The sequence below is a fragment of the Phyllobates terribilis genome, unplaced genomic scaffold (assembly GCF_046119375.1).
Source record: "Phyllobates terribilis strain yellow unplaced genomic scaffold, ASM4611937v1 Scaffold_1__5_contigs__length_1240528914, whole genome shotgun sequence".
Lineage (NCBI taxonomy): Eukaryota > Metazoa > Chordata > Amphibia > Anura > Dendrobatidae > Phyllobates > Phyllobates terribilis.
Window position 1 is genome coordinate 1,095,735,648 of NW_027362761.1, and position 23,583 is coordinate 1,095,759,230.

The following is a 23,583-nucleotide window of genomic DNA, read 5'->3' on the forward strand; positions in this document are numbered from 1 at the left end:
GTTGTTTGTTTTTTTCTCCCTAAAGACTTGGTAATTCAAGGAGATCTTGAGGAGTTCAACACCAGTCTAGAAGGTGGAACGCAAGGGTGAATATACCTATAAGCAGAGTAAACCCTATGCCTATAGACGATGGGCACTTTAATTATCCTTTAAGATATAAATATGTTGAACAGTATACAAATATAAATAGTAGGTATTTCTTTTACATGGTGTGGTCTACTTGGACAGGGTGGCGGCTGGTAATAACAGTGCCAGCCTGCATGTGGCGTGGTTCACTCACTAGTAAATACTCTAAACAGAGGACAATACATCAGCTACTTCATAGTCCCAATAACTTAGTGTGAACTATATACCTCACATCAATAGTAATTTTGAAATTCCAGAATACCTTAAACGGACTTTTTTACTCAATTGCAAAAATTATTTTTATCCAAAAACAGATGCATTTGAGCGTCTTCAAAAATATTGCACGGCTTGCCTTCTATGGTCTCTGTGTTGCACTGTCTATAACGAACTGCACAATTAATAAACTGAGCATCCATCAGTGAGCTTGTTCTGGGAAGGGTTTGTAATTCTTATCTATCTTTTGCATTGAGCTCCTCTCAGCAGATTTATGACCACATCAAAGTTCAACTGTTCTTTGATGTAGTTTGTCAACAGCTGAAAAAAAAAAAGTTCAGAAAAAAAAACTCTTGACAGGACAAGCTCATTTAAGGATTTACACAGATTAATTCTGCAGTCACCAATCTGTTGTAAAATAAATGTGCAAAGTTTGCAATGAAATTGGTAAAATAATTTTAGCCAAACATCATGCATTTAAAGTTAAAAAAAATAAAATAATGGAAGGTGTGCATATCCTTCAAAGTTTTACTTTAGTTAGATGACATGAGATGTAACTTTCTTGAACACAAACTACCATGATGTTGATTGCCTTTTATAAAATGATCCAGTGGAGCAGCTAGGTTTTGGTAAAAGGTTTCATTTGCTGCTCGGTCATTGCACACTGGCGCCCGTCTGGCAGACAACATTTTGGATCTGTGACCAACTTGGACGACTCCATTCTTGTTTACATCTCCATTTTCAGTAAATACATGTATGTTTTCGTTAAGGAATGATCCCAAGGTATTCCCTAGTCTTGTTATATCTTACGTGTGTAGGTTTCATTTATCACATTAGCGGGGATGTATAAAATGTTGTAAGATTAAAAAATGCAGTAAAAACGTCAGAACAAATGTTGGAGAGTTACTACCTCAGATTCTGTGGTTATGAAGTGGTATATAACTGTATATGCCTGCACAGGTGTAAGGAAGTTTCTTCATACAATATCCCTGTGAATTATTCATAACCCTTGCATAAAACCAACTATAACATATCTTTATTAACAGGCTCCATACAGATTTGCAGTATTTTTTTTTTATTTTAATCGAAGGGCATATATTCACCTGCAATACTTAAAAAATAAACTGTGTGCAAGAATACATACAGCAGCCTGGACAATGAGTGCTTTGTGCTAATCCATCATAATAAAAATAATAATGTTATACTTTTTTTTCTCTCCATAAAAACGTAAAATGTTGATATAATATCCAGTGTTAGCAAAACTAAATTGATCAAAGAATGCTGGACCTAAAAATTACATGGCGTTGGGAATCATTCACATCCTTTTTTTGTTTTTTTGTATACAAGGACGGTTTTCCCAATCAGTGTGCTGGATACAGTTTATCCACATTTAACATAAAAAGTATGGAATAAAAATTCAAGTTTCTCCAACCCATTAAACAGTAAAAAACTGACAGCACTTGGAGGACACAGAGATGGCAACCGAGTGCTTTTTTTTCATAGACCAATTCAGCTAATTTGGAGAGTTTAGTTCACAAATAAAAAAACGGGCACTTCTCCACTGTGCTTTGGGGAAAATAGATCTGAGAGCAGCATGAGACAGGAGAGCCTGATTCCAGGGATGTGTCACTTATTAGGCTGTGTGCTGTAGTTTCAATATCAGTGTTTTATTATCAGGAGATTATGGCTGCAGGACTAGGTCTCACATGCAGACAAGTCCAGCTAATCTGTGTAACCCGCCCCCACCACTGATTCGCTGCTTGCTGACAATGTAAACAGGAAGCTGCCAATTAGTTGTGTGGGTGGGGCTATACACAGCTCAGCATTCTGAGCACTGCTACATGTACAACAGAGAAAACAGGGATTCCATCAAAACTGCACCAAGCAGCCCAGTAAGTGACACATCGCAGGAATCAGACTCTCTAGCCCTATATTATGCTGACATTTACTTCAATGCTCGGCTAATAATAGTACTCATTTGCATAGGAGTGTCAGCAGAAATGGCTGTCAGGTGAATGAGCATTCCGCTCTCAAGCGTGAGCCCCCTCTATTTAGCAAGGATGTGTCATGGGGAAGCTACAGCTTTATGACAATTATTATTTGAACTGCTATGGTCAATACAATTCGGCATTAATATTAAGGTGATTGCATTGCTGTTTGGGGTGAATGATATTACAGATTATAAAACATGGGAACTGTGCAGCCAGGTGTAAAAGCAGCACAAAACATTCAAACAGCTAATGGTGGAGAACAAATAAATAAAAAAAAGGATATTTAAAATATTGTAAATTCAATATTATGGCACAGTTCTAATGAGTTACTATAGATAAACATCAACACAATAAAATGGTGCAGTTAACTTAAATATTGTTCTAAAAGCCTTTAAAACAGGCTGAAAAAAAATAACCAAAGCAAAAAACAAAAAAAACACTGCAACAATATATTCACTAGCACATAAGTCAAATGGCTTTACCCCCCCCCCCCCAAAAAAGAAAAAAAAACAGCAAATAAAATAGAACAACATGCTAACATGCTATCTGAAATGCATATTAAGCAGCTTCCATCTCAGAGGCTACAGCAACCCTAATGCTCAGCAATCAGGCGCTGATGCCATCCCGGATGGTAGACAAAAAAGGTTATAGTTGCTCTAAAAGTCACCAATAACACACCCATAGAACGCAAGCATGCAAATAAACATAATATTAAAAAAAAGTAAATAATCCAGTCTTTAGAGCTCCCAGGACAGCAGCTAAAGGTTAAAATACACAATTTATAAAATGTATGCTACACATAGTATATATCATATTTGGGTGAGCTGGCCACATACCTACAAATGTCAGCAATTCCTGAGTTGTATGCTTTAAAGTAAATGCTGATAAATGTCTAGTACTACATATCAGGCACTTAAAAAGTCATTCCAAATGCAAAAATTACAGATGGCACAATATTGCCTTTACCCAAAAACATCAGTGCCTGGCGCACTCACCCGCATTCAGTTACAGGCACTATGTCAGCAGATGCCAGACTGCTCCAGGGTCTCAAAATAATAAAACAAGCAAAATCTCAGATTATTTTTAAAATTCCGATTTAAATTAATAAATAATTTGTCCATTTCTTCCAAATTCATGCCTTACAGCCAATCTCACTTTTTCAACAAAAAATTATTTTGAGTCCAACAGTTCTATCCGGATTAATTTCTTTATATCTCGTTATTGTCAGGATAGAATACAGAGCTTCCTTTTTCTAACATGGAGCTTCAAATACTTCACATAGAAAAATTGTAACATTTTGTCTAACTATCTGCCGCTACCACTAAGAGTGCTTAGGTGGTTACTGCATACTCTTATTATTGGGCTTTATGTAGAAATAGTATGCAGTAAACTCCTAAGCTCCCTCTAGTGGTCACAGAAAGCAGTCAAAAAATGATGATTTGTTTTTATATTCTATAGCTTTTCTGGTACAAAAATGTATTAAGAAATAAAAAACAGAATTTTGGACTTTTTTAAATAAAATATCGTGTTAAAGCTAGAATTCATTTAAATAAAACAGGCGTTGGATCTTTGGAAGATGAAGAAATTGCTGTATTTTAATTTTAAAAGGACCTTATGTGTCTTGACCGTTGGGTTGTATATGACAAAAGTATTGAACACTGCAGGAATGTCATAGAATAAATGCAGCTTTGTCCATCATGTGTTGTGTGTCTAGTTGTTTGACAGTCTTGGTGGCACATGTCTGCTTGTATATTCAGTCTGTCGATTATCTGCGGCTGAATTTTGCGAGAGTTGTAGTTCTTCTAAAATGCTTTTCGGGGCATACTGCCAGTGACATCACACGGCTTTCACAGAACCCCATGGGTATGTCCGCTTATGCGCAGTTGTAATGCTCTTTAATTATAGAGGTGTCCTTTTCCGAACCATTGCAAGCAATGCAGAACGGGACAGAGGAATCTTAGTAATTAGGCATTAAAGCTCATAAGCTCCTTAACAGCCAATATTGCATTTTTTTCACACACAAGAAGAAATTATAAAGGGGCCATGAGTTCCCCACTGGCATAGAGGCCTAAGGCACTGCCCTGATGCCCGAATTATCAGTCTAACCTATAAGGAAATCCAATCTCTTACTGGAGCCCATAAAATCTCATTGCATTGGCACTAACATTTGTAATATTACATGACCGCTCCTCTTAATCCAAAGAGGTGACTAGTTAACAAATTTTGGCAGATGCCATATTCTTAGTTGGTCCCAAGAACGTCCAGTATATCTTTATAAATTAAGTACCTTCCAAATATCTATATATTCTCTCTCTAAATATATATTTCTTAAATATGGAATATTTACTCTGTATACTATAGCTGCTCATGTACTTTTACAGACAAACACTTCTGCTTCAATATTATTTAATGTACTACATGATACAGATATACTTCTATATTTATATCTCTAGTGCACAATGGACTAATATTATATATAAAAACAAAACCTTCATACCAGATATGTTGCCTATGTATATATACTGTTAAAAACCTAAGCAACCAAACCACATAATATAAAAACTATATGGTTAAAGCATTAAAAACTCAAAGAAATGTCTGAACGAATGCATCTTAAAAACTGACTTGCAGAAAAACAAAATTCACATATATAAAATATTCTTCTAGGGATATATTTTTCGCTTTTTTTTTCTTCATAAATATTTTAGAGTTCCTTCAGTCCCCTGCCCCCTTCCTTGAGATGACAGTTTTAGTAGGTTTGATAGAGGTCGTGTAATGGAACCTGGATGGCTGCAGCAGGAAAAGCTTGAGGTATATAACCAGCATATCCCCCGTATACTGCTGCGGCGGCAGCGGCATTCTTTTGTAGTGTGGCTAATGTGGCTGAGGTGGGGGCTGCGATGGGGACATAGCTTGCACCATAAATGCCTGCAGTTGGAATCCTTTGCACGTTTGGAGCCATGGTATACACTGGAGTTATGGGGCGGCCCTGTAATAAAGAGAACAGAAGAAAGTATAAAACAATTGCAATATGTAAAAAGAATCATAGAATCATAGAATGGTAGAGTTGGAAGGGACCTCCTGGGTCATCTGGTCCAACCCCCTGCTCAAAGCAGGATTCACTAGATCATCTCAGACAGATGTCTGTCCAGCCTCTGTTTGAAGACGTCCATTGAAGGGGAACTCACCACCTCTCGTGGCAGCCTGTTCCACTCATTAATCACCCTAACTGTCAAAAAGTTTTTCCTAAAATCTAATCTGTGTCTTCTCCCATTTAGTTTCATCCCATTGCTTCTAGTCTTTCCTTGTGCAAATGAGAATAAAGATGATCCTTCTACAATGTGACAGCCCTTGACATATTTGTAGACAGCTATTAAGTCTCCTCTCAGTCTTCTTTTTTGCAAGCTAAACATTCCCAAATCCTGCAACCGTTCCTCATAGGACATGGTTTGCAGACCAGTCACCATTCTGGTCGCTCTTCTCTGAACTTGCTCCAGTTTGTCTATGTCTTTTTTAAAATGTGGTGCCCAAAACTGTACACAGTATTCCAGATGAGGTCTGACCAAAGAGGAGTAAAGACCGATAATGACTTCACGTGATCTAGACTGTATGCTTCTGTTAATACATCCCAGAATTGTATTTGCCTTTTTTGCTGCTGCATCACACTGTTGACTCATGTTCAGTCTATGATCTATTAGTATACCTAAGTCTTTTTCACATGTACTGTTGCTTAGCTCTATTCCTCCCATTCTGTATATGCTTTTTTCATTTTTATTGCCCAGATGTAGTACTTTGCATTTTTCCCTGTTAAAAACCATTCTGTTGGTTGCTGCCCACTGCTCCAGTTTATTTAGGTCTTTTTGAATCCTCTCTCTCTCTTCTCTAGTATTAGCTATCCCTCCTAGCTTTGTGTCATCAGCAAATTTAATCAGTTTACCCTCAATTCCTTCATCTAAATCATTGATAAAGATGTTGAACAATACAGGTCCCAGGACGGAGCCCTGTGGTACCCCACTTGAGACATTCATCCAGCTGGATGTGAAGCCATTTACAACCACCCTTTGAGTCCGATCACTAAGCCAGTTATGAATCCACCTAACAGTTGCCTGGTCCATTGCATACTTGGTCATTTTTTCAATAAGGATGGTGTGAGATACTTTGTCAAATGCTTTGCTGAAGTCAAGATATACTATATCTACAGCATTTCCCTGATCCACCCAGTCAGTGATTCTGTCATAGAAGGAAATTAAGTTAGTCTGACATGACTTGTTAGTTACAAACCCATGCTGACTCTGGTTAATCACTTCATTCTTATCCATGTACTTACATACATGTTGTTTAATAATTTGTTCAAAGATCTTTCCTGGTATAGAAGTCAGACTCACCGGCCTATAGTTCCCTGGGTCCACCTTCTTCCCCTTTTTGAAGATAGGAACAACATTTGCTCTTCTCCAGTCTTCTGGGACTTCTCCTGTTCTCCAAGAATTTTCAAAGATTATGGAGAGTGGTTCTAAAATTTCTTCTACGATCTCCTTCAGTACTCTGGGGTGTAATTCATCTGGACCTGGAGACTTGAACTCATTTATGTTAGCTAAATATTCCCTCACAATCTTTCTGTTTACAGATAACTTGGATTCCTCTATTCCTTTAAAAGGACAGTGAAGATCAGTTGATGTTACATTTTCTTTCTGAGAGAAAACAGATGCAAAATAGGAATTAAAAAGTTCGGCCTTCTCAACATCCTCTCTTACCATTTCTCCATTTTCATCCTGTAAAAATCCTATAGTATCTTTGACTTTTCTTTTACTTTTGACATACCCCCAAAATCCTTTTTTATTGCTTTTGACATCTCTTGCAAGCCTTAATTCATTGTCAGCTTTAGCTAACCTGATACGTGCCCTGCAGGATCTGCAGACTGCATTATAATCTTCTTTAGATATGCCTCCCTCTTTCCATTTAATAAACATTTCTTTCTTTCTTTTAGCATGTGTTTAAGTTCTGTGTTCATCCATCCTGGTTTCCTTAAATGCTTCCCATTCTTCCTACTTTTCGGGATTGTTAACGATTGTGCTTTGAGAATCTCATTTTTAAAAATTTCCCATCCTTCCTGGACATTTTTGTCCTTAAGGACATCCAGCCATTGGATCCCTCCTATTCTCTTTCTGAGTCTCTTAAAATCTGCCTTTCTAAAATCTAACCTTGAAGTTTGAGTCTTCACATGTCTTCCTCCTCTAGTTATCCAAAATTCTATAATAGCATGATCGCTGCCTCCTAGGGTCCCAGCCACCTTTACCTCCTCAACCATTTCCTCCCTGTTTATAAGGATTAGATCCAAAGTAGCAGATCCCCTTGTTTTCTCCCCTACCTTTTGGAAGATAAAGTTGTCAGCAAGAGAGGATAAGAATTTGCTTGACCTGTTAGTTTTACTTGAGAGAGATTCCCAACAAATGTCTGGATAGTTGAAATCTCCCATGACCACTACGTCATATTTTTTGGAGAACTTGGTCATTTGATACATAAATAGTTCATCCATATCTTCAGCTTGCCCAGGTGGCCTGTAGTAAATGCCTACAATGGTGTCCTTTCCGTTGTTCTCTCCTTGTATTCTTACCCAAACAGTTTCCACAGAACTCCCAGTCTCTGAAGCTTCAATCTCTGTGCAGATATACGCTTTTCTAACATATAATGCGACACCTCCTCCTCGTTTATCAAGTCTGTTTCTTGCAAATAAGTTGTATCCTTTTAGCCTTTTATTCCAATCATGTGTATCGTCCCACCAAGTTTCAGTGATTCCAATGACATCATATTCCTTTTCCTGCATTAGTAGTTCCAATTCTCCTTGTTTGTTGCCCATGCTTTGTGCATTTGTATAAAAACATTTTAGTTTGTGATTGGTTTCTCTTCCTCCCATATTTTTATTATTTAAATTGTTTTGTCTTTGTTCTTCCTTTCCACTTCCAGTAGCAGAGATCTCAATAGTATTTGTCAGCTGTATGGCTTTTTCTGGCCTTTTGCTTCCCTTCCCACATTGTTCTAGTTTAAAGCTCTTCTGATGAGTGTAGCAAGGCGACTTCCAAATACATGTTTTCCAGTCTTCGTAAGGTGCACCCCATCTCTAGCAAGTAGTCCATCGTATAGGTAATTCATCCCGTGATCCAGAAATCCAAATCCTTGTTGACGGCACCATCGACGTAGCCAGTTGTTCACCTGTAGAATCTTATTCCACCTCATTGTTCCATGGCCATCCACTGGGAGGATGGATGAGAAGACCACCTGCGCTCCCAATTCTTTCACTTTCTTGCCTAAGTCTTCAAAGTCACTGCAGATGGTTTCCAGGTCCTTTCTTGCGGTGTCATTTGTCCCCACCTGTATTAGCAGGAATGGGTAGTGATCTGTAGGTCTGTAGAAAATAATTAAATTCTGATATCCTGTCCCAAACCATAGGCCCACTGCAATGGTAACCCAATTTGGGTCATCAGAAGAATTCCCAATTATTTGCACCTCTTCACTTTTCCAGTTTTCATTACAGGTAATCTCTTTGGCCTAGCGTTATCAAACTGGCACTTCTATTAAAATGGGTTGTCTGGCATTAAGGTACAAATCTGCAGTCACTGAGGATTCTCCAGTGCAAGGAGTGGTGGGCTCGTGTTCGCAAGTATGTGATTTGCATACATGCGGTCACATGCCGACTAGATGGGAACAGCATCGCTGAATGCAAGTGTATTGAGCGAGGCTAGAGCAGTCTAGTCGGAATGTGGCGACACGTATGCAAATTGCATACATGTGGACACATGATCGCCGCTCCTGGCACCTTCACCAGAGAATCCTCTCAGGGCACAGTGCTCACACTGGGAATTCACACAAAGTTACTGCAGACTTGTAGTCTAAGGCGGACAACCTCTTTAATGAATTCGGTGCATCTTATTCCAGTGCAATCTTCATCAAGAGGCATGCACTTTTTAATAAATTTGGCACATTTTTCAGCTACCGTGCACCACTGCAAAGAAATGTTCTCCTGTCAGTGACTAGAGGACATGTCTATCATAATTTACAACCACTTTAGTGATGAAAATTATACTGAATTTGTCAGCAGCACTGGACCATGTCACTCCCGGCAAAGCTACATCAAATTTTCAAAAAATTTGGCGTTGCTGGCTGGGACTGGCATTAAATACCAAAAGTTGCAACATCTTTGCGCAACAAGTTGTTTTATGCTAGAACTATTTAAAAAAATTGTGTGAATATTAATAGTAAAAGTAAAGAAGTTAACATTTGACCCAGATTCATCACACAGCAAATCATGGCATAGATATCACTCCAACAACTGTCCGATATGGTGTAATGTGAATTGGGGTGTGGGGGTCAAGGAACCTTTTCCTATTATGACTCAGAAGTGATAAAAAAAAAATTAGTTTGGATTCCAAATAATTTTCAGCGGGGGGGTCAGAACAGCACAGTCCTCCATAAAGATGACCAGCAGGTGACCAAACCCACTTTTTCAGAGGCTCTCCATTACTATATATATATATTGAGGAAGTAGGGGACCTCTGATGACGCATATGTCCAGTTCTATTCCCCTCTCCCTGAACAATCGGCACCAAATATGTCCGGCAGCTTCTCATCTCACTAATACATAATCACAGAATCGTTCTCTTTCAACTTTGTCCTTTGTTCCTAATGAATTCCATTACACTCTGAGGTATGATCGTTGGGGACACATTGCTCAATTTGTGTTTTTTTTCATAGGTTTTAAAATCAGATTTTGCAATAAGTGATTTTAAACTGATCTAAATTAGCAAATATATTCAAAACAGTGATACCTGCACAATTTATAATCAATATGGCGTTGATATCTATAGAAATAGCGGTAATCTTTTATTTAGCAAGATTGGGGTCACATGAAATACTACATATTGGGCAACAACACTTCAAGTTCTAGTTTAGAACTATGATTTCCCAGAATCCGTGTGCTACTGTATTTTGATATTAAGGTTTTCCATAGAGGAATATTAAAAGGGTTCTATAGGACTAATCAATTGATGACCAATTAGTAAGATAGGTCATAAATATCAGATTGATGGAGGTCAAATACTTGGCACACCCCTCATTTAGCCAATATCTGCTCCAGCAGGTGCTGGATATAAGCAAAATATGAGGAGGAAGCCCCATCCATTAATTGGTGACTGCTGCTTGGTAGCTTATTTCCCCAGGGCGGGATACACACATCCGTGAGAGGTGTTACCATCAGAGAGAAACGGAACGATTTTTTTCTTAGGCATGATTCTAGTTGCATGAATTTTTTTTCCCTTCCAGAGGAGAAAGCAAAAGAATATACAGACAGGACAGCATGGGATCGCAGCTGATTCTGTGAGGTAAAACATTTTATTTCTGTGAGGTACAACATTGGTTTTAAACCAGCAGGGAAATGTTTTACCTCACAGAAAGCAGCAGCTGTGATCCCATGCTGTCCTGTCTGTATACTCTTTTGCTTCCTCCCCTGCCCAGGAGCTGTAGTATGATCAGACCATGTATGGTCAGACACAGCCATTACACAGTACACAGCAGGGGCACAATTATAAGATTCTCTCAGCACAGGAACATTTTTTTTTTTTTAAACACATTCATTTGTGCCACTTATTTTTATTCCAAAATCTATTGATTAAAATGTATTATATTCATGGGAAACCCCCTTTAATTGCAAAGTCTGATACGCAAAACGGATGAGAATAGGAAATGTTCCGATTTTCGTTGACCGGGCGTTGATCCATTTTTAAAACTGATGTGTGTATGGCTCATTGAAACTATGGGACAGTTTAAAAAAAAAAAAAAAAAAAAAGTAAAGAAACGGACAGTACTAGGATGGGTCACACGGATATGAGAATGTAGGCCAACTTGAATGGATAGGTTTGTGGTGCCCAAAATGATCAACCATAGCTGTGCTCTTAAAAGGATAGGTTTGTGGTGCCCAAAATGATCAACCATAGCTGTGCTCTTAAAAGGCCACTCCAAGAGTCTTCATTCTTTCCCACAATGCCCAAGTCCCTGTCTCCTCGAGAATGTCCTCCAGAAATAGTTGGTTTATGGAAGGTTTCGTAGAGTAGGGCAGAGTAAGCGAGATTTTCCATATCTTATGGGAGTCCAGGAGTGTTGATAAGTATGCCTAAAAGAGCACTTTATTATGATAAATTATAGATTATTTTGATAAGTGGTGGTCTGGTCACAAACAAACAAACTGGTCTCCTTTATCAAAAAAAGAAAGTTTAATAGAAAAACTAATGCAACAAGTCTAGTTTCTCGATTAGTTAGTTTTGATAAATTGGGCTTGGATATATTTTATGAGCAAGAATACGGAAATAGTCAGTAGAGACTGAACAGACAATTTTTTTTTCACAAATTACATAAAAGGTGAAATTTTCCTTTAAACCTACACAATAATAAGTAGTTACAAATTGTACATATCTATATATTACATGTGTTACCAACCTGAAATGGTGGAGGAGTGGACACTGACGGCAGAACTGCAGCAGCGGCTGCAGCAACAGCAGTATTGGGGTCTGCCTGCACCGTGAGCGGATTGAGCATGTGCTCCATCCCATGGATTTTGCCCTCTTCAATCAGCTTGGCAGCTGATGCAGCCTGAAATACAGAATACTGGGCGCCAATGGTTGGAATCGCCACTGGAACACACACAAATTAGTGAGCAATGCTGTATTGTCTTTTTATTCTGTCCAGCAAAGACAGCAATTTTTATAAACTCAAAGAACGTCGCAAAGAAAAGTCTATACTAGCTGCATAGTGATAAAGAGCTGAGACACCATGAGCGTTGCCTTAAATATACTGGAAAATAATATATGATGTATTTGAGAATTCTAACTGGAAATGATCCATGTAGCACCAAAGCTGCCGAACAAATTGTTTAAGTTTAAGGCAGCAGATCATGGCAATATATAGTCTGCAAGAGTGTGCGTCTGCTGATGGAATTACAAGGTAGTCACATAAAATTCTGACAGTAATTCCCCATACAGAAAAAGATAACTATAATGTAATATTAAAAGGAATAACGTAATCTTAAAGCCAACTGGACCACCCTTAGTTCTATGGAAATAGACTTAGGATGTTAGTCATCTAGGTCCATTTCAGTACAACCTTAGGGTGAATGGGTGTTGATGCTTAAGTGCACCTGTAATACAGCGCTTAAAGGGAAGGGGCTGTCCGACCACTTATGTTCCCCATCACTGTTATTCCTGCTCTATCTAGACAGATGTGTGACCCCGGCAGTCAATCACTGACTGTAGCAGTGATGTGTTGGGTCGCTGCTGTAACAAGTGATTGGCTGCAGTTGTCACATGTTGCCCAGTTATCCTTTAACATAAGGCAATGTTATACTTTGCATTCATAGTAGTGTATGGTGTTCCTCCAATGTATATAATAGGTACATAATTCTAATCATTAAAAGGAGTTGCTTATTTTTCCCTATGATGCCAAGAACTTACAGGCAGGTAGTTGCTTGTTCTGTCCGGTGACCATCTCCATTGACCACTCCTGCCAACGATTCTCAAGCTTCCGATCAGGTCACAACAGAAAAGACAACTTTCTGCCTGTAAAGTTTTTAGCCCCATAGAAAAAAAAAATAACTAAAGTCCCAGATAAACCCTTTAATTCTAAACCATAAGATGCATTTTTTAGCTGTACTGTATAAATAACTGTTCTCTCTGCCATATAAAACGTGCATTAAAGAAGTAGTGTATGACTTGAAAAAAGCAACTCGCACCATAGCTACAGTATGTTAGTCTAGCAGGTAAGAAGGCATGAATGAGTGATTTGGGAAATAAATGATCAAGGAACACAAAATGATTGATCAATTTAAGGTATCAGGAACAGATCTTCGTAATGAAGGCTGATTCATTAGCAGTATATTCGTATTAGGAAGTATGGATTGTGGAGTAATTCGTGGCAAAATACCTCTAGCTTTGGCCAGTCCCTTTTATACTCTAAATATATTATATATAATGGGTATCTGTATATTTTTCAAAGCTCTCAACGCCTTAAAAAGGAACACTAAACCTAGAGTACAAAGTTTAGAAAAACAGATAAACAGGAATTCTGGGGAAACCTCTGCCTCCATGATCCTGATCCGGGCCTCTCCCCGGCCCGATAAGGCTGCTTATAGGGACCACCACAGTGCATGCAATGGAAAAATTGCCAATTTAGACTTTAGGTTTAGTGTCTATAAAAGCGGAGTTAAAATTAACCAACCACATGTACTAAGTCTGGTTTTCCATGCTCCACTTTCATGAAAACCATCCAAGTCTCTCCACTGAAGGAATGAATTTAATTATTAGGGATCAGTGTAAAAATGTTAGGACTGACCTGCACCAGGTTTAAGAGCAACTGGGTTGACCGCTGGTAACTCCAGGCTGTGTACAAGTTCAAAGCCTTTTTCTTGCAGTTTACCCTTCCCTTCATGATATCTGCTATAAATGCCGCGGCCAGCCGAATATCCCCCCAGGTACGTGCCGCGGGGACCGGGGGCTCTGTTGCCAGCTGCGCCTCGCCCTCTGCCTCTTATGCTGCCTGCTTGTAATACCAACATAACACAATCAGAAATCACAGGAGATCACAACTGAAGCCTCCATGAGCAAATGCTGAGCAATGGATAGGCGTTTCCATCTTGGGTGAATGACACGCATTGAGGAGCGAATACTAGACTTTCCACAGTCCCCTTTTTGAGGCTAGCCTGGCAAGACATTTCCTCCTTTTTTTCTAAAGTTAAACTTGCCAAGGACATTTCTCTATTTTCTTTAGATTCTAACTCCTCCCAAGATTGCAAATAGTCAGTAAAGATCCTGGTGCAATGTCATCTTCAAAATGGAAACACAAGCAAAAAGCAGTTTTGTGGAAAAAGAAGCAAAAATACAAGTAAACTTTAAACTACGTGAATGGAACTGGATCCAGACAACTGATTAATGCTGTCCGAACCATGGGCAGTATGAGAGTCCAGCTCCATCGTTTCAGCTGGGTATAGTTTACTCTGAAATGCTGCAACGTTTCAGAAAAATACATACATTTAAAAACCTGTCGGGGACCTTGCAGCCAAGGTGACTAGTCTAAGGGCTTGTTCACATGTTTCGTTTGTTATTTTTTCCCCAAGCTTTGAGATGGAAAAGACAGCATTTTACACTACCAGCAAATGAATGACTCTTTTGCTGCTTATTTTTGACTTGCAGATTTGAACCTTTAAAAGGGATTTTCCCATTTACGAAAGTTCATTTTAATCAATAAATCTTTGAATAATAATAACTTCTACAATTGGATGTGCTTAAATAAAATGCTCCTGTGCTGAGATAATCTTATAAATGTGTCCCTGCTGTGTACTGTGTAATGGCTGCGTCTGACCGTGCAGGAACACGGTCTGATCATACCACAGCTCCTGGGCAGGGGAGGAAGGAAAAGAGTATACAGACAGGACAGCATGGGATCAGAGATGATTCTTTTTTCACTGCCTGTTTTTAAACAATGTTTTACCTCAAAGAAAGAATTAGCTGTGATCCTTGCTGTCCCGTCTGTATACTCTTGTTTCCTCCCCTGCCCAGGAGCTGTGGTATGATCAGACCATGTTCCTGCATGGTCAGACACAGACATTACACAGTACATATATACTATGCAAGATAAAATGTTCCTGTGCTGAGATAAGCTTATTTAAATATATTCAATTGTGAAACTTATTATCATTCCAAGAACTATTGATTAAAATGAACTTTCATTCGTGGGAAAAACCCTTTAAAGTGTTTTTTTCAAGTCTGCAGCATGTCAATTCCTTCAGTGTTTTTGCATCGATTTTCACCTAATCAAATAAAAGGGGAAAAAAAAATGCATCAAAAATGAGTATTTTACACAGGATTTTTCCTGCCAACACTCTGGTTCTTGCAGCAGAAAAATCTGTTACAAATACTAAACATGTGCACGAGTCCTTAGAGGCAGATTCTACTTGCACCACTCCCCATAAATGTGCACAGGGAGAGACTTATTGCTTAAAGGTAAAAGCCACTGGGGACCGGCCTCTTGGACTAGCGGTAGGATCCCCGACTATATGATTTATAGTCTGAAATGCAGCAGCATATCAAAGAACATCAGTGGTTGAAATGACAGAGCTGGGCTCTTTATACTGCCAATGGTTCATGGCAACATACATCCGCTGTTCAGGTTCCTTTTAAAATATATGCGTGTTCTTGACAGAATGCAAAACACTTTATTTTATTATATATTATGATTAATTAAAAACAATGTTGATTATATATCTATCCACATATTTTTTTTAAAATTAAATATAAAAACTTGACTTACACATTTCCATGTAATGAGCTCAATGTGTTTTATGGATAATCTGAACTCAGAAGAAGAGATCTGTCCATGTAGAAAAACTATGGGGCAGATTCATCTTTTACCTTTCTGGAGTAAAAATTGTTCTAAATAGTGACTTTTTCTCTTGTATCTTATTTCATTTCAGGATTTATTTATTTATTTAAGTATACTATAATTTGTTTGGTCTTTTTTGTTCTCATTAACATTTGCGCACGGATGTATTTTATGAAAGACCAGATAAAAAGTGACAAAAAAAAAAAAACCCTGGAATGATGAAAGACCACAACACTCACTTTTAAAGATACCATAGGGCACCATTAATCTCATGTATGTCTAAGGGTGTTCTGTTGACTTGTGTCCTAATTGTTAACTACACTATTCATTCAATAAGGAGGTTTTCTGAAAAAGAAAAGAAATAAATTGTACAGTGCCTACAAGTAGTATTCAACCCCCTGCAGATTTAGCTGGTTGACACATGCGGAATTAACTTGGCATTGTGACATTTGTACTGTAGATCAGCCTGGAAGTGGGAAATGCACTGCAGCAACATTTTTTATTTTTTTTTTTAAAACGTTAAAAGTTAATTCAGAGTGTCATTTATTATTCAACCCCTCAAACCACAAGAATTCTGTTTGGTCCCCCTAAAGTATTAAGAAGTAGTTCAGGCACCAAGAATAATAAGCTTCACATGTGTGGATTAAAGATCTCTTTTGCCAGCCTTTTCTGACTATTTAAGACCCTCCCCAAACTTGTGAACAGCACTCAGACATGGTCAACATGGGAAAGACAAAGGAGCATTCCAAGGCCATCAGAGACAAGATCGTGGAGGGTCACAAGGCTGGCAAGGGGTACAAAACCCTTTCCAAGGAGTTGGGCCTACCTGTCTCCACTGTTGGGAGCATGATCCGTAAGTGGAAGGCTTATGGAACTACTGTTAGCCTTCCACGGCCTGGACAGCCTTTGAAAGTGTCCTCCCGTGCCGAGGCCAGGCTTGTCCGCAGAGTCAAGGCTAACCCAAGGACAACAAGGAAGGAGCTCCGGGAAGATCTCATGGCAGTGGGGACATTGGTTTCAGTCAATACCAAAAGTAACGTACTCCACCGCAATGGTCTCCGTTCCAGACGAGCCCGTAAGGTACCTTTACTTTCAAAGCGTCATGTCAAGGCTCGTCTACAGTTTGCTCATGATCACTTGGAGGACTCTGAGACAGACTGGTTCAAGGTTCTATGGTCTGATGAGACCAAGATCGAGATCTTTGGTGCCAACCACACACGTGACGTTTGGAGACTGGATGGCACTGCATACGACCCCAAGAATACCATCCCTACAGTCAAGCATGGTGGTGGCAGCATCATGCTGTGGGGCTGTTTCTCTGCCAAGGGGCCTGGCCATCTGGTCCGCATCCATGGGAAGATGGATAGCACGGCCTACCTGGAGATTTTGGCCAAGAACCTCCGCTCCTCCATCAAGGATCTTAAGATGGGTCGTAATTTCATCTTCCAACAAGACAACGACCCAAAGCACACAGCCAAGAAAACCAAGGCCTGGTTCAAGAGGGAAAAAGTCAAGGTGTTGGAGTGGCCTAGTCAGTCTCCTGACCTTAACCCAATTGAAAACTTGTGGAAGGAGCTCAAGAATAAAGTCCACATGAGACACCCAAAGAACCTAGATAACTTGGAGAAGATCTGCATGGAGGAGTGGGCCAAGATAACTCCACAGACCTGTGCCGGCCTGATCAGGTCTTATAAAAGACGATTATTAGCTGTAATTGCAAACAAGGGTTATTCCACAAAATATTAAACATAGGGGTTGTATAATAATTGACCCACACTTTTATGTTTAAAATTTAATAAAATTCATCTGAGCAACATAACTTTTTGGTTTGTAAGATTTAGGCTTCTGTTCATAAAACCTACTCTCGTTTGCAGTTTGAAGGCTCTAACTTATTTGCATCTTATCAAACCAGCTAAATCTGCAGGGGGTTGAATACTACTTGTAGGCACTGTACATGGCACCCCTCATCCCAGAAGCCTGGTATGCATGGCACCCAATCCCTCATCCTGGTATGCATGGCACCCCTCATCCCCAATCCTGGTATATATGACTCCCTCATCCCTATCCTGGTATGCATGGCACACCTAATCCCTATTCTGGAATGCATAGCACCCGCCATCCCCATCCTGGTATGCATGGCACCCCTCATCCCCAATCCTGGTATGCATGACACCTTTCACCCCAATCCTGGAATGCATGGTACCCCACACCCCTAATCCTGGTATGCATGGCACCCCTCACCCTCAATTCTGGTATGCATAGCACCCAATCTTTTATCCTGGTATGCATGGCACCCCTCATCCAATATCCTGGTATGTATGACTCCCTCATCCCTATCCTGGTATGCATGGCACCCCTCATCCCTATTCTGGAATGCATGGCACCCCATATCCCCACCCTGGTATGCATGGCACCCCTCATCCCTATTCTGGTATGCATGGCACCCCTCATCCCTATCCTGGTATGCATGGCGTCCCTCATCCCTATCTTGGTATGCATGGCACCCCTCATCCCCAATCCTGGTATGCATGGCACCCCTCATCCTCAATCCTGGTATGCATGGCACCCCTCATCCCCAATCCTGGTATGCATGGCACACCTCATCCCCAATCCTGGTATGCATGGCACCCCTCATCCCCAATCCTGGTATGAATGGCACCCCTCATCCTCAATCCTGGTATGCATGGCACTCCTCATCCCCAATCCTGGTATGCATGGCACCCCTCATTCCATATCTGGTATACATTGCACCCCTCATCATAATCCTGGCATATATGGCACTCCTCATCCCCAATCCTGGTATGCATGGTACCCAATTCCTCATCCTGATATGCATGACACCAATCATCCCCCAATCCTGGTATGCATGGCACCCCATCCCTCATCCTGCTATGCATGGTACCCCTCATCACTATTCTGGTATGTATGGCACCCCTCATTCCCCAATTCTGGTATGTATGGCCTCCTCATTCCCTAATCCCGGTATGCATGGCACCCCATCCCTCATCCCGGTATGCATGGTACCCCACATTCCTATCCTGGTATGCATGGTACCCCGCATCCCTATTCTGGTATGTATGGTACCCCTCATCCCCCAATCCGGGTATGTATGGCCTCCTCATCCCCCAATCCTGGTATGCATGGCACCCCATCCTTAATCCTGGTATGCATGGTACCCTGCATTCCTATCCTGGTATGCATGGTACCCCGCATCCCTATTCTGGTATGTATGGTACCCCTCATCCTAGTATGCATGGCACCCCATCCCTCATCCTGGTATGCATGGTACACCGCATCCCTATTCTGGTATGTATGGTACCCCTTATTCTGGTATACATGGAACCCCTCATCCCAGAAACCTGGTATGCATGGCACCCAATCCCTCATCCTGGTATGCATGGCACCCTTCACCCCCAATCCTGGAATGCATGGCACCCCTCACCCCAATTCTGATATGCATGGCACCCCTCACCCTCAATCGTGGTATGCATGGCATCCCTCAACCCCAATCTTGGTATGCATGGCACCCCTCACCCCCAATCCTGGAATGCATGGTACCCCTCACCCCCAATCCTGGTATGCATGGCACCCCTCATCCTGGTATGAATGGCTCCTTCATACCCAATCCTGGTATGCATGGGCCCCTCATCCCCATCCTGGTATGCATGGCACTCCTCATCCCTGTCCTGGTATGCACGATACCCCATCCCTCATCCCTATCCTGGTATGTATGGTCCCTTCATCCTGGTATGGATGGTACCCCTCATCCTTATCCTGGTATACATGGTACCCCTCATCCCTAATCCCCTATTCTGGTATGCATGGCCCCGAATTCGAATCCTGGTATCCATGGCCCCCCCACATCCCTATCCTGGTATGCATGGTACCCCTCATTCCTATCCTGGTATGCATGGCACCCCTCATCTCTATCCTGGTATGCATGGCTCCCTCATCCCCAAACCTAGTATGCATGGCACCCCTCATCCCCAATCCTGGTATGTATCGTACCCCTCATCCCCAATCCTGGTATGCATGGCACCCCTCATCCCCAATCCTGGTATGCATGGCACCCCTCATCCCCAATCCTGGTATGCATGGCACACCTCATTCCCAATCCTGGTATGCATGGCACCCCTCATCCCCAATCCTGGAATGCATGGCACCCCTCATCACCAATCCTGGTATGCATGGCACCCCTCATCCCCAATCCTGGTATGCATGGCACGCCTCATTCCAAATCTGGTATATATTGCACCCCTCATCCCAATCCCGGTATGCATGGCACCCCATCTCTCATCCTGGTATGCATGGCACCCCTCATTCCAAATCTGGTATACATGGCACCCCTCATCCCAATCCTGGTATGTATGGCACCACTCATCCCCAGTCCTGGTATGTATGGTACCCAATTCCTCATCCTGGTATGCATGGCACCACTCATCCCCCAATCCTGGTATGCAAGGCACCCCACCCCTCATCCTAGTATGCATGGTACCCCCTCATCCCTATTCTGGTATGTATGGCACCCCTCATCCCCCAACCCTGGTATGTATGGCCTCCTCATCCCCCAATCCTGGCATGCATGGCACCCCATCCCTCATCCTGGTATGCATGGTACCTCGCATTCCTATCCTGGTATGCATGGTACCCCTCATCCCTATTCTGGTATGTATGGTACCCCTCAGCCTAGTATGCATGGCACCCCATCCCTCATCCTGGTATGCATGGTACTCCACATCCCTATTCTGGTATGTATGGTACTCCTCATCCTGGTATACATGGCACCTCTCATCCCAGAAACCTAGTATGCATGGCACCCAATCCCTCATCCTGGTATGCATGACACCCCTCATCCCCAATCCTGGTATGTATGGCTCCCTCATCTCTATACTGGTATGCATGGCACCCCATCCCTTATCCTGGTATGCATGTGACTCGCCCCCTGGGCCGTGGGGTACTCAAAGCCGGGCCTTCTATACGATGCTGGGGGTAGTAGTGGCAACCCGGTCCCATGGCTCAGGGTGGTCAGACCAATATTGTGTGGCAGTCTATTTATACGGTTTGCAATGTCCGACTACACCACCTGTGGATTGCGGTCAGAGTGAACCGCCGCTGCAGGGCAGACCGCTGTGGCTGGTGTTGTGGGTGCAGCAGGGAATCGTATAACTCCCCACGGGAGGAGTGTAGCCTCAGGGCAATGAGGGTAAATGGTGGGGGTTGTGGTGCAGGGAGTCCCAGTACCGTTAGTGCTGGCGAGGTAAGAAACACAAAGACAACATGTTGCAGTCCAGGGTCTTTTACTCACAGTTCGCATACTCCAAGCTACTTCTGTACAGGTAGTGACTGCCCAAGCCGTGCTGCGTCCACCAGGTGAGGGGCTCGGTCAACCCTCAGGCAATTCAGGAGTATGGCACAGGACTCCCCTCTATCCTTTCTCTGGTTCATGCCCCACCAGTGACCAAACTTCTGTCCAGCTGCCGCGGATCTATGCGGGCAAACGTGGGCCCCGTTTCCCGCTATCCTATATGGTGCCTTCCTAGCAGGTTTGGCGGGGGGGTCGTACCAATAAATGATCACGACCTACGGTTTTTTGGCTGAGGATTATTTGCCTCCACCAACTTAGGATCCGGTACCTTTCTCTTGCCTGACCCGTCACCCGTTATCTCCTGGGTCCTTAGGGTCTCTTCTACCTTCGTGTCTCTGAGCCGTTCTACTTCTTGGTTCCTTCTCTTTCTGTTCTGTTCCTCTTTCCTCTCTCTCTCTCGTGCCCTGCCCGTGTCCCTGGGCCTGGCTCTGGAGCACAGCTCCTGCAGATCCTCTGCTCCCTGTCATCTCCTCACAGACTGAACACTGAACTAAGATGGTGCCCACCTTATATACCTCCTCCTCTATGTGTGAGCCCAGGTGACCAGCACCCAATGAGCTCCTACCTATGCCCAGAAACCAACCCCTATCTGCTCCTACATCACTGGGTTTTCCTCCCCCCTCCCCACTCCAGCCAGGGACATAGTCAGTCGTGCCTGCATACTAATGGGAGCACCGTAGAGCTGTCCCCCAGAAATGGGGTGTGTGTGATGTATGCAGCTAACTGAGCCCTGGTCCATACTCCATCCTTACCTGGGAGTGGAATATCACACCTCTGGTTGAGGTGCAATACCCCTGTAGCGGCCGAACCCTCGGGGCGCTACACATGGTGCCCCTCATCCCTATTCTGTGGTATGTATGGTACCCCTCATCCCTTTTCTGGTATGCATGGTAACCCTCATCCTGGTATGCATGGCACCCCATCCCTCATCTCGGTATGTATGGAACCCCTCATCCCTATTCTGGTATGCAGGGCACCCCTCACCCCCCAATCCTGGTATGCATGGTCCCCTCACCCCCCAGTCCTGGTATGCATGGTCCCCTCACACCCCAATCCTGGTATGTGTGGTACCCATCATCCTGGTATTCATGGTCACCTCACCCCCCAATCTTGGTATGCATGGCACCCCTCACCCCCAATCCTGGTATGCATGGTACCCCTCACCCCCAATCCTGGTATGCATGGCACCCCTCATCCTGGTATGAATGGCTCCTTCATACCCAATCCTGGTATGCATGGGCCCCTCATCCCCATCCAGGTATGCATGGCACTCCTCATCCCTGTCCTGGTATGCACGATACCCCATCCCTCATCCCTATCCTGGCATGTATGGTCCCTTCATCCTGGTATGGATGGTACCCCTCATCCCTATCCTGGTATACATGGTACCCCTCATCTCTAATCCCCTATTCTGGTATGCATGGCCCCTCATCCGAATCCAGGTAACCATGGCCCCCCCACATCCCTATCCTGGTATGCATGGTACCCCTCTTTCCTATCCTGGTATGCATGGCACCCCTCATCCCTATCCTGGTATGCATGGCTCCCTCATGCCCAAACCTAGTATGCATGGCACCCCTCATCCCCAATCCTGGTATGTATCGTACCCCTCATCCCCAATCCTGGTATGCATGGCACCCCTCATCCCCAATCCTGGTATGCATGGCACCCCTCATCCCCAATCCTGGTATGCATGGCACACCTCATTCCCAATCCTGGTATGCATGGCACCCCTCATCCCCAATCCTGGTATGCATGGCACTCCTCATCACCAATCCTGGTATGCATGGCACCCCTCATCCCCAATCCTGGTATGCATGGCACGCCTCATTCCAAATCTGGTATATATTGCACCCCTCATCCCAATCCCGGTATGCATGGCACCCCATCTCTCATCCTGGTATGCATGGCACCCCGCATTCCAAATCTGGTATACATGGCACCCCTCATCCCAATCCTGGTATGTATGGCACCACTCATCCCCAATCCTGGTATGTATGGTACCCAATTCCTCATCCTGGTATGCATGGCACCACTCATCCCCCAATCCTGGTATGCAAGGCACCCCATCCCTCATCCTAGTATGCATGGTACCCCTCATCTTTATTCTGGTATGTATGGCACCCCTCATCCCCCAATCCTGGTATGTATGGCCTCCTCATCCCCCAATCCTGGCATGCATGGCACCCCATCCCTCATCCTGGTATGCATGGTACCTCGCATTCCTATCCTGGTATGCATGGTACCCTTCATCCTTATTCTGGTATGTATGGTACCCCTCAGCCTAGTATGCATGGCACCCCATCCCTCATCCTGGTATGCATGGTACCCCACATCCCTATTCTGGTATGTATGGTACCCCTCATCCTGGTATACATGGCACCTCTCATCCCAGAAACCTAGCATACATGGCACCCAATCCCTCATCCTGGTATGCATGACACCCCTCATCCCCAATCCTGATATGTATGG

At 42.7% G+C, this 23,583-nt stretch overlaps 1 protein-coding gene across 1 annotated transcript; it reads right to left on the minus strand.

The window, feature by feature from the left end:
- Nucleotides 1-3,837: 3,837 nt before the first annotated feature.
- LOC141172641 (RNA-binding protein 47-like) lies at nt 3,838-14,218 on the minus strand. Its single transcript, XM_073657065.1, has 3 exons — nt 13,701-14,218; nt 11,814-12,007; nt 3,838-5,319 (listed from the first exon to the last, which is right to left on the minus strand). The coding sequence occupies exons 1-3, from the start codon at nt 13,921-13,923 to the stop codon at nt 5,080-5,082; spliced, it is 657 nt and encodes a 218-aa protein (XP_073513166.1). The 5' UTR covers nt 13,924-14,218; the 3' UTR covers nt 3,838-5,079.
- Between the last annotated feature and the right edge of the window lie 9,365 nt (nt 14,219-23,583).